The sequence below is a fragment of the Triplophysa dalaica genome, chromosome 4 (assembly GCF_015846415.1).
Source record: "Triplophysa dalaica isolate WHDGS20190420 chromosome 4, ASM1584641v1, whole genome shotgun sequence".
NCBI classification, from domain to species: Eukaryota; Metazoa; Chordata; class Actinopteri; order Cypriniformes; family Nemacheilidae; genus Triplophysa; species Triplophysa dalaica.
The window spans coordinates 1,504,779-1,517,107 of NC_079545.1; the positions used below are offsets into that span (position 1 = coordinate 1,504,779).

General features: G+C 39.8%; 2 protein-coding genes across 6 annotated transcripts; both read right to left on the reverse strand.

The window, feature by feature from the left end:
* Positions 1–585: 585 nt before the first annotated feature.
* LOC130419937 (UDP-glucuronosyltransferase 2A2-like) lies at positions 586–4,061 on the reverse strand. The gene is made up of 6 exons (XM_056746956.1): positions 3,261–4,061; positions 2,175–2,323; positions 1,787–1,918; positions 1,448–1,535; positions 1,144–1,363; positions 586–972 (listed from the first exon to the last, which is right to left on the reverse strand). Exons 1-6 carry the CDS (start codon positions 4,054–4,056, stop codon positions 672–674), a joined length of 1,686 nt encoding a protein of 561 aa, XP_056602934.1. The 5' UTR covers positions 4,057–4,061; the 3' UTR covers positions 586–671.
* A 1,070-nt stretch (positions 4,062–5,131) lies between these two features.
* Positions 5,132–10,022, reverse strand: rsrc2 (arginine/serine-rich coiled-coil 2). 5 transcript variants are annotated; one of them, XM_056746960.1, is made up of 10 exons: positions 9,902–10,022; positions 9,340–9,493; positions 8,795–8,835; positions 7,427–7,590; positions 7,212–7,352; positions 7,020–7,136; positions 6,855–6,931; positions 6,516–6,772; positions 6,343–6,432; positions 5,132–6,261 (listed from the first exon to the last, which is right to left on the reverse strand). In XM_056746960.1, exons 1-10 carry the CDS (start codon positions 9,905–9,907, stop codon positions 6,073–6,075), a joined length of 1,236 nt encoding a protein of 411 aa, XP_056602938.1. In that variant the 5' UTR covers positions 9,908–10,022; the 3' UTR covers positions 5,132–6,072. The 5 variants fall into 5 exon arrangements, with proteins under 5 accessions (XP_056602938.1, XP_056602936.1, XP_056602940.1 ...); XM_056746958.1 differs by having other exon boundaries at positions 7,020–7,352; XM_056746962.1 differs by lacking the exon at positions 9,902–10,022 and adding an exon at positions 8,421–8,500 and having other exon boundaries at positions 7,020–7,352; positions 9,340–9,440.
* Between the last annotated feature and the right edge of the window lie 2,307 nt (positions 10,023–12,329).

The window sequence follows — 12,329 nt, forward strand, 5'->3', positions numbered from 1 at the left end:
CGCACAACATCTGTACAGACGTATTATTGCTCTTTTGCATTTTAATTGCCAGCAGTGATTTTTCTTTGACCTTTATTTTAGGGGCTTTTCAGTGTTGTACATCCTATTCATGTGTGCTCATACTTGACCTTTTATTGGAAATGTGATAAATGAGAAATAAAGTTTCCACAAACAGCGCAAAGATTTTCTTTTTATTTCTGTTGAAGGTGTGCAATTGTTAGTTAGGCCCTCATCTAGCTTGTACAAAACAATGTTAGAAAAACTTAAATATATACCATAAATAAAGTGGCTGCTAAATATACATAAAGCTCGCCATGAATAAAACTTCAGTTATCTAAAAATAAAGAGATTTACTGTTGTTTTAGTTTTGATATTTTTATAAACACAACGTCCTTCCAAAAATACGCTATAATGGTTTCCGTTTCAAATACCATTATGACCCATCAGCTGTCATAAAACCAGTACAAGACTGCTTTACTAAGTGTGTTTTGGATCTTATTGTTTAGGGTTTTTATTTATTTGGTTTCAATTTCGCCAACAAACCACAGCATGTTTTCTAAAATGAAATACAAATTTGAGAATAAATAAAATTTCCACATATATTCATGTATTCCTTTTGCTCTTGAGAACACACTGCACAGCACAACACACATTATCATGATACTGTACATTCATTCATTTTTATTCTTATTTTTTGCTCTGCGATCAGGAACAGTCCTCCTGAAACACTTGCGGGACAGAAAACAGCAGGTTTTGATGAAAATGAACACACTGAGAGTAAATATGGTGAGTAAGAAGGCCATGACATCCAGTAGATAATACTGATACCAGGTCAGTTGGTGTGCCTGAACTCTCAGGTGTTTCGCTCCTTTATTCCTCATCACAAACTCAATCCAGAACACGGCCTGATCCAGAGGCTTCATGGGCTGATCGTGATGAATTCTGGACAGCTTCATCATGCTCTCCTTGTACCTTATTCAACAAAGAACAACATCTTCAAGAACATTCTTCAGAATGTTGGTCTATGATCTCAAGAATATTAACAAACACTAATGCTTTTAATAAAATGTACAAATATTTGTTGGGGCTCAAACCCACGACCACAAGCTCTAAAGGAACTAGTTTCTTTCTACTTGAACTTACGTTGTATTATAAATGACAGTGTTGAGAGCGTCCAGCAGGTCTTTGGACGTCATGGTGTTGATGTCGAGGACGACAGCAGCTCCTTTGCTTCTCATGTGGTTGAGATTATCCGGCTGATCAGCAAACAGTGGTAAACCCACCATAGGAACACCATGATAAACAGCTTCATACAGTCCATTCGTCCCACCGTGAGAAAAGAAGGCCTTCGTTTTGGGATGTCCTACGAGATGAAGCAAATCTTCATGTCTCTGACATCACTGGACATAAATAATGTGAAGTGAACACATGGCCACACTTTCTTTACCCAGTAAATCATTCTGTGGGATCCAGTCGTAGAGTTTTGTGTTGGGGGACAGAGTTTCTGGGCTTTTCCCACTGTATCGCCACACAACCTGTGCAAATATACACACAAGGAAACTTGATCAATAATCAGCAGATCATCATTCACAATCCTTCATGGGTTGTGTAGTTCACTGCCTCATACATTTATGTAAACGTCTTGTAGTTTTTCCTCTCGTCAGATTTTCTATCTTGCTTTGTAATGATTTGATTCAAATTCTCACAAGAAAAAAAAAGTAAAGACCCATCGAGTAAAGGAGCGGATCAAATAAGCTTCTGGAAGTTACTCATGAAAGTTTCAGACCTTTTGTGGGATCTGAGCGAAAGCAGAAGCGATCATATTTGTTTTGTCCATCGTCAGATTATTCACCAAAGTTCCCAATGAAAACACCACAATGCCGTGATCTCCTGAACTCTGAACAAACTCCTCCAGATCCTAACAAACACACATTCAACAACATTGTAGTTGTGTTCTTGCACGATTTATGACACTGACAGTAAGGATTTAAAACAAAACTGGTAATGAACCATGAATAATACTAAAACTACAAAAAAGTGAAATTTATACATTGACCACAATGTGATTCTGATTTAAACACACAACTATTCATGAATACAGTTTTACATGAGTTATTAATCATTGTTAAAGAAACACACAAAGGTCAATGTTGTCTGTCTGTCTGAGACGTCACCTTTGGAAGAGGTTTGGCAGGTTTGCAGTGTAATCCTCCAACAAATTTAAAATTAGGCATCAACGGTCGAGGAAACTCAAGATCCCAGTAAGTTCTGATCAACCAGATGTCGGCCTTTCCCATCGTCTCACACATAGTTGTGGGTTTACCTGTGACACACAGAAATAACTGCGTTAACTAAACTCTTTCTAAACAATCTCTAAACATTTTGATCAACAATAAAAACCATTCATGTTAAATGCAAAACTTCTGCTCTATTAACAGCTGTCATCCACACACCTTCTGAACTGCTGGGCTGAAATTTCAGCAAATATTGTACACACCTTGATTTCTTGTTACACTTATTTCATTAAAGTTTTACATTCTATACATGAGACGATTTTTTAAGAATATTATCGTCATTGAGTTGTACAATTTACAACAGACGTTATAACATTTTATATAATAAAACAATAATTTAAAAAGAAACAAAAATACAATTGTGATATCATAGGAAAATAATTGAAAAGATTGGTTTAGTTTGTATCCATAAAAAAGTCAATACGTAGTCAAAAAGTAAAAATGGGAATCTAGAAACCATTTTATCTTTAAATCATATAACAACAATTTATATTCACACAATATTCACAATAGACGGGACTAAATTGTCGCACACGGTGGATTGTCATTTGTAGCTGCAGTTGCGGCTTTACGCCACTAGGGGCGCGCTGTTTCGTTATCATAACCGCACGTAACGCGCTGACAAAACTTCGGGAAAAAACTTCAATTTTCAAGGAATGTCCTATTAAACGCTATACCAGGAGCTATATCGTGGCTGTTCAGAATAATGTTCCTTTATATCCACATACATTTCTTTAAATTATGTTTTAAAATAACGCCCATGGCTCAATAAATAAGATATAATATTCATCCACATTCAGCAGGTAACGTTATTTAATTCATTAACTTATATTTGAAAAAATTAGGGTGGGTTTGTTTTTCTGTTGCAATGCAATTTTGAGATGATTTTTTTTTAGATTTGAGATTAATTTTACGCCCCTTCACCATACAACAACAAACATACCAATTTAACGTGTCTGATCTTACCTAACACTTGACTGTAGTAGTTATCCAAACTGATGGAGGCCATCCGAAACGCAGCAGAATAAACAGCGTAAACAATCACATTTCTCAGTCTTTCAGTGAAACTCATGTGATCCGTCATCAGCGACGGAGGAACCGGGACAAAAGACGGTGGTGCGGGCATCTGGCCACACATCCTCTCCATAGAAAAACCAGGAGTCCCCCTCAGGGAGAGGACGAACGGCAGGTCCAGAATTTCAGCCAGCAGGTCACTGCATATGATCATGGGGTCATATAAGAGCACATCAAACTTTAAAGCTGTCAAACGAGCGATCAGCTCTGCGTTACGCAGCATTGCGTCACACATGGTCTGGTGCATCTCGCGCACTTTCCCGAGCAGGTTCATGAACTCGAGACCAGTCCGGACCATGCTCGGTCTGGGGTACTGCATCCACATTTTGATCATCTGTTCGCTCAGACCGTGCAGCTCGTGCGCCTGTAGAGACACGTTGAAGACCACAAACTGGAAGCGCTCCGGCTGTTTAAAGTTCACGGCGATTGAAGCCGTGCTCACCAGAACCGTCACGCTGTGGTTTCGGTTCAGCAGCTCGTCCACGATGTTGCGCATGTTGTACCAGTGACTGTATTCTCCCGGTAACACGAGCACGTTACCACCGTGCGTAACGCTCGAGACACTGACGAGAACGACGACAAAAAGTGTGAGCGACATTCTCAAATAGAGCCGCATGATGGAAGCGCGCGCGCGGTCAGGACATCTTGTGGGTCGATATAAGCAGGAGTGGCGTAACCCGGAAAACATCCCTAACAAATATTAACCACTACAGTAAACACAGTTTAACAATGAAATCTGGGCTACAATAAATCTGCAAATTGATTGATATTTGCCTCAGAAACCTCATGACGATCAGTGCGCGTGATGCTTTTAGGAAACGAAGTTCCCGTTTTACGCAGTCCAGTCATGAACAACTTTCAAATAAACTTGTTTTTCTTTTAATCTATAGTAAACTGTTTGATACGTTTGTGGTTACATTCATCCTTATTTTATACAGAGTTTTATTTAATTACTGTTTTGTGTCGTCTATTGGCTTTCGTATATTTTTGCTTACTGTATTATTTTGTTATTGTGCGTTATCTGCTATTGTTTAACCTTTGTATGCATTCGTATTTTTTTTGTCTTTGTTTCTTCCTCTATTTTCTTTTCTAAATAAAAAAATAGAACAATTAATTGTGCTCCAGTACAGATGACAGTAACAATCTTGAATTTAACTATTAAGTATTAATGCGTAAACGGATACTCCACCCCAAAATCCACCCGTCATCATTTACTCACACTCAAGTTGTTCCAAACCAGTATCAATTTCTATGATCTGATTTCCATAAAGATATTTGGGAAAATGCTAGCAACTAACATTTCTGAGACATTTTTTTGATTCTGCTGAACACAAAAATAGATATTTTGAAGAAAACAGTTCAAGGGCACCTTCAGCTTCCGTAACATTTTCTCAACTATGGAAGTCAATGATGTCCGACAACCCCCTCAAAATTTCTTTTTGTTTAACAGAACAACACATTTTTTTTTATTTACTTATTAGTTTATTTAGGGGGGGGGGGTGGAGTGTAATTCATGACAGAATTTTACATTTTGGGGCAAGTATCCCTTTAATACACAACATTTCACACTTTACACTAGTGTTAAGTTTTTTTATCTGCAATGCATATTCTTTCATGATTTGTCCTTCACTATATATTCAATTATATTTGATAGCCTTCTCAACTTTTTTTGTAAATTACTTGTTGCCATTCTACTCGATCTTCTGATGAAAAACGAAATGAGAATTTCATCGTACCAAATAACACACAACAGTAAACATCCGGAATCTTGAATCATTGTTTTAATAATTTCGACGGTTAACTTAGATAACTTAAAATGATGAACAAACGATTTAGATGAACGGAAAAAACACGCATTAAAATGCTATAAAACAACAAAAACCAAAACTATTTCTTAATATTGACAAGCTACTTTATTAGGAAGAAATTGTGGGCTTGAGGTCAAACAGGTTGAGATGCACTGGTTTCTGACATTTCCTCGTCATGGTTTTGAATCCCTTGAAACCTGTATACCAATGCAATTGAAGAATTTCAATTTGTATTAGTTAATCTTTCTCTCTCTCGATGAGAACCTTCCTCCCTCCACCACCTACACCATCAGTATAGGAGTTCCTTAACTTCTATAATAATTTCAAATCAATCTTTAACTTCGGCTTGAGGTTTATTTTACACAGTTAGTCCCCTTGCTGTCCCATACTCAGATAAAGCACAGCCTCAAGTACTGTATTGTTCAATATGAAACTGAATGGAAAACGCACCGAGCATTATGCGAGTTAGACAATGTTTTTACCCACACGATCATAAATAAATACACAAATCTGTTGTCTTGTTACCCTGCCACCCGATGTAAGGCCAACAATATCATTGCGTACTAGTCCATCGCATGCATTTCAGATATCACAAACATCAATGGATGAGACTATCTGTAAACACAGTTTTAATACAAAAGAAGTCAGTTGTACAATTACAATCCCCACCTTAACTCCCAATGCGAGCACTGCAATATCACACACACAAAGTTATCAGAGACCAAGCAACAAATCTTGATTAAATGATCAGTTGTATTTACATGTGAATTCTTCCAAGATGAATCGGTCACTGAATAAAACGACACATCTGATGAAGTCGATATCTAGGCGAGCTGACGTGACAGCATTCTCTACGAACGTAAGTTTTCACTGGGGCGAAGTGCGGCGCAGGTGGTTCAGACGGCGTCCATGCCTCTGGAAGAGAAATTGGAGGAGAATCCGAGGCCCATTCCCCTCTGCGTGTGCGTCTGCGACCGCGCCATCTCGTACTGGACGTCCAGGTTACGAAACATCTCCTCCTGCTGCTGCAACGTCTTCATTCCTTCTTCATTCACTGCTCCCGAGGGGCCGCTTTCCTCTTCACCCTGCAGCAAAGACAACTGTCAGTCAGAACCATGTTGTTTTTCAAACGGCGCATGTTAAATATAATATAACAAACCACTCACTTTGATGCCCATCAGTTTGCGAAATTTCACGTTTTGGTCCTTGTTTCCAAAACTGAGCTTCTCCCAGAGCTCAGCCGTCTGTGACTTGTCCTGCAACACCAACACGTGTTTAGCACTCAGATGAACAAACACGCTCAAAGTAAATATTTGGCTATTCTGTGCCGTGTCCTCACCCCCTCTTTCTTCCCCTGCCACAACCGCTTCCTCTTCTTCTCCTGCTCGGCAAACTTCATGGGGTTGACCGCAGAGGGATTGTAGTAGCTTGGCACAGCGATGCCGGTCTCCGCTAGCGTCTTAGCCTGAAGCGCCGCCATCTGAGCAGCCATGGCGATCTGCGGGGTAACCTGCGTGCCAGAAGCAAGTAGCGCCGCGACGTTCAAGGCCGGACCGGGTGCTGTGGTGACCGTGTCGGATGACATCGGAGCGGATGCTGTATTGAAAAAAGCGACAACCCGTGAACCAGACAGACAGTGCGCTGGGTCGCACGTGAAGCTTCTAGTCAAACCACTCACCTGTTGCTCGATCCTGCTGCTGTTTATCAATTAATTCTTTCTCCTTCTGTTCTTGAAGTTTCCTCGCTCGGTCTAACCTGAAATTGTGAAGAAGACTTATAAATATGATAGACTAGAAAACGTCTCCATCTGGATTATTGTCTCCAGACACAAGTGATGCTTTACCGTCTGGCCAAGGCCTCTTGAGCATCCATGGCCGTGTTTCTGCCTCTAAAAGCCACAGGTTCGGCTGACCGACTGCGACTTCTCCTCTTAGTTTTCTCTGTTCTCTTTTTCTTCTCCCTAGATGAAACTGGGAATGTCAAACCACCTTTTTCATTTACCCGCATGGAGACACATGCATGTTTATTCGCCCACCTGCTCTTGCTGCGATGTCTGTGTTTGCCTTTGGAGTTCGATCGAGATCTGGCACGTCTCTTTTTCTCACGACTCTTCGACCTTCGGTCGCCGCTGCGCGAGCGAGATCTTTTTTTGTCCCAGTTACGATTATGATGTCGTCTTCAGTGAAACACGAACAAGCATAAACAGACTGTACATCATAAATGTGTTTGTAAAAAGGTGAAATCCGTCACCTTTCCCTGGAGCGTGACCTCGACGTGCTTCTCGTCCTGGAGGATTTCATTTCTTTGCGACGCTGACGCTCTTCCGTGTCTTCAGACAGCCTGTCGCGGCCCTTATCCGACAGCTCCGGCTCCTCGGATCCGCTCCGGCATTTCAGAGAGTCCTTCCTCCTCACCTGTTTTAAGAAGAATTGGGTCTCTTTCAGGAAAATAGTGCAATAAAGAGAGTTAGTACATTGGTTTGAGGACAAACCTGCTAAGTCTTTTCTTATAAGAAAAACACAACGTTTGAGGTAATATAAGAGCCCTATCCCAACCTCCACCACCGTGCAACGTGTGCAGTGACATTTCACAAACCAGCACATTTAAACCCAGTTCAAGGGTCAAAAAGACAGAACCCTGTGAAAAATCTAAAACGTCCTCTGTCTGCCAAATGGGCAACATGTTACAGGCATATTACAGCTTTGGGTCAAACCTACATCTTGGTCTTTTTGACGTTTTTCTTGCATGCACTGACCTTTTAAAAACATTTAAGTAAACATGAAATCAAAATGAAGCCCATTTACTTATTCAGTTTGTCATAAAAATGAAAAATCGCTTCCATCAAAATGTCAAAGCTTCGTCGACAAAACGTTCTGTAACTCTCACCAAATGTTCATTTGGTTATTGAATGCAGATTAACATTAATTTGATTATGGCAATTATAGCGATGAATATGATTCTGAGTCCCAACACCATATTGTTTCCATTGAATATTTAGTTTTACTCAAGTAACAAACGCAACATGGGATGCAAAGGTTTCATGTTAACTTTATAATCATACGGCATTTTACAGCCACATAATACATAAATCGTTGTAGCCTTGTACGTTTACATGAGTACTAATCACTACAAGTTTCAATAGCAAATTTCAGCAGGTGACTACAAAAATGCAACAATTGGTCTTGTGTGACAAAGAGAGATAGGTCTTGTTGTAAGTAAATGAGTTTGAATGACTGATAGTTACCTGTCCAGGTAGTGGGCACATAATTTTGCTATCTGTCAGCAGCGTCTTCTGTTCAGTGTGTCTCTTCGTGCATTAGCACGCTGAGTATAATTTATTATAGAAATGTTATCATGTGATCTAAATAAAGGACGTTAAAAAAAGCTCCCAAACAATTCTCTTCATCTGTAACATGTATGATTTACACAATCTAAAATCACATTACATGCGCTTAGATGTGATTAGCTCACTGTTTTCTGCTCAGTCTGGCATTTCGTTCTCGTCTAAGCTTCATACTCACCCTGCGCTAAAACTAGAAATGCCAGCTGTAAAATGACTGATGCTGTGATCAGTTTAACTACAGGTCAACATGACATCAACGGACTTAAGTTAGTTACCTCTTTGCTTCTGCTCCGGCTCCGTCTGTGCTTCTTGTCTCCTAAAACACAACAAACAACACTTAATGGAAAAGAAGTCGCCTTGTTGGGCAAACACCATTGCTTTTGGTCCAACTGTGTAGTTGTGCCACATTCAATTATAAACCAATTAAACTGTTTTGTAGTAAAACCAGAGTTAATTTGTGCGTAAAATGCTTTTTACTATAAAGACAAAACCAAAATGGGGAGAAATGTGTTCATTTTCATTAACTTTTTGTAAAGGAACACACCTACCAATACATTATTTATAAAGGGAAAATAAAGTTAAGAATTGTTTTTAGTTTTAATGATATATTTTATTAGTAGTTTTTCAAATAAAGCTTTTTTTAACAGTCCATAGAGGTAACAAGAATTCATAACATGTTGAACTGTGTATGTGGCAAAAAAACATTGAATCTGAAATTGTCCAACAGATTTGGTTATTATAAAAGATAATGTAAATTATCAATGCATTGTCTGGCAAAATGCATAAATGTGTGTCACTATTAAAATAAATAACGATGTACCTGATTTGCGCTTTCGCTCCACCGAGCGTGATCTGGACCTGGAGTTATGCTTTGAGTTCCGCGAGACTTTAGAGCTTTCCACGCCGTACCGTCGACGGTCTTCATCAGACTGCGATTTACCCGACATCGCGCCGCTGAAGTCGGCGTCATAAGCCTGGTTGAAAACACATCAAGAGATGGAACATGAAATACTTTAAATACTGAAACGAACGTTTTCATTACTACCCGAAGTCAGTACATACAGAGAATCTTTGTGCCAACTGAAACCCGCAGGCTGCGTTAATTTAGCCGCTAACCAGCAAGCGAGTCAGTTGAGTTTATGCTACTACTGCTAGGTATTTTATACACAAATTAAATATTATGTACAATTGACCACCCAGATGTAACACATAGAATCCTCATTGAACAATATGTTGTAGACCTCTATTAATCGCCTTCTACATATTATAACACGTCCGCCATTTTTTCCTATACATGTAGCAGTCGATGAATTGCTGTTTTGTTGATCTTAGCTTTCGTTACACGTTTTGTACATTGAGAAATGATAAGAGAATGTATTCACCGCCATGTCACACAAGAAACGAGTGAAACGTCCAATGAAATCACTCTTTTTGTCGCCAAATTGTTGAATTTGCTTCTCGCATTCGCGACTGTTTCGGTTGAAGAAAACCCGGATGTGTCTTCTTCTCTTGATGGTTTGGCAGGCGACTCAGGCGAGTGCGAGCACAGCGCCGCCCTTGTGGTTATCGTGTAGATGTTTGATTCAGACTTAAAAGTCATGTCGAACTTGAATCACAAGTATGGAATTCCAATCCCGACAAAAGTAAATATAACTAAATACAAAAATAAATCCGTGAAGAAATTTTAAAAGCGAGAATAAATAATTACATAGAGATATAGGCTACCATCCATCCATCCATCCATCCATTTTCTACCGCTTATCCGGGGCCGGGTCGCGGGGGCAGCAGTCTAAGCAGGGATGCCCAGACTTCCCTCTCCCTAGACACTTCCTCCAGCTCTTCCGGGGGGACACCGAGGCGTTCCCAGGCCAGCCGGGAGACATAGTCCCTCCAGCGTGTCCTAGGTCTTCCCCGGGGTCTTCTCCCGGTGGGACATGCCCGGAACACCTTACCGGGAAGGCGTCCAGGGGGCATCCGTAAAAGATGCCCGAGCCACCTCAGCTGACCCCTCTCGATGTGGAGGAGCAGCGGATCTACTCTGAGCTCCTCCCGAGTGACCGAGCTTCTCACCCTATCTCTAAGGGATCGCCCGGCCACCCTGCGGAGAAAGCTCATTTCGGCCGCCTGTATCCGGGATCTTGTCCTTTCGGTCATGACCCACAGCTCATGACCATAGGTGAGAGTAGGAACGTAGATTGACCGGTAAATCGAGAGCTTCGCCTTGCGGCTCAGCTCCTTCTTCACCACGACAGACCGGTACAGCGACCGCATTACTGCTGAAGCTGCACCGATCCGTCTGTCAATCTCCCGCTCCATCCTTCCCTCACACGTGAACAAGACCCCCAGATACTTGAACTCCTCCACTTGAGGCAGGAACTCTCCACCTACCTGAAGTGAGCAAGACACCCTTTTCCTGCTGAGAACCATGGCCTCAGATTTGGAGGTGCTGATTCTCAGAGATATACATATACATAGAGATATACATTTTTTAAAACATAAAAATGAATGAAACATACGTATAATTTGGTTATTAAAACATTCATTTATTTATACATTTTTGTATTTCAAAAATGTTGAAATACAAAAATGTACGACTAAATAAATAGTATAAAGAAATAATACACGTTTCAATATCCTTTTTCGTTCTTTTTTATATTTACATGGCGAAGAAAGTATCTTACGGCCGCGTTTATTAAAACATTCAATTATAATCAACATTATTAAAGTCAAGGGGAATAGTAGAAACATGTATGCCATAATTGGGCAGCCCTACAACTCTGATATTAAAATTAAACTAAGAAAATTCAAATGGAGAGGGAGTGAATGTGTTTTGTTTCCCTATTTAATTTAAAAGCTGTGCCACGAGATAGCCTGTTGTAATATACATGTGTTTAGGAACCCCTTATTTATATTATCAAAATATATGTTTCTATAGCCCTACTGTCGTTTTTTACTCAATAAAATCGCAGAACGTAAAAAAAGAGATGAATTTAGGGGCTGCTCCGCTGAATTTGTCTTTACAAAGTTGGACCAACAAGATCCAAAAGCAGCTGAATTTGTTGCCGCGGCAGGTTAAGTTTCCCATGATTATAATTAAAGCATAAAATGTATATTTTCCACGGATTTATTGCACTAATATGCTCCGCGGAAGGTGCCTTCATTGATTTAGCCAAAAAAATGCTTTATGGCCACAGTTTGACTAAACATTATAACACAATCTTTCTATATAATTTTCTAATAACTTTCTAATAATTTCTATATCAATCTTTCTAAATATAGGCTACCTAAAATTCTTTGGGTTGCCAGCTTATGCAACTTGTTTAGATCATTACAACCATCAGTGTAAAGACAATTATATTCTCTGCATGAATACACGCCAATGTACTGGTATTTTTACTTAAGAATTTCATATAGACTGCGATGTGAAGAATCTATTTCTTCCACAGTGGCCACGGTGTGAACTCTCATAAGTGAGCAAGAGCATCCTTCCGACCGTATGACTTACAGAAAAAGGTAAACGTAATTAGAACGTTTCGGGAAACACATGTTAACGATAAGGTTACGGTGTAATTTAAGAATGAAGTATTGCGTTAAGCAGTTCTTTGGGCAATGTGATGTCTGTCAGGGGATTTCGAAATTCTCAAGTCTTCGTCATGAAGGTTCCCCGGTGAGGCTTACATCTAGATAGTAGGGATTTCCACAGTTCTGTCTTATCTGCTTTTAATTCAATGTTAAAATATAAAACACATTGACGTGTCCACAGTTAAGTGATTTGGCAATGGTTAGATCAAACAGATTAAACTAAATAGA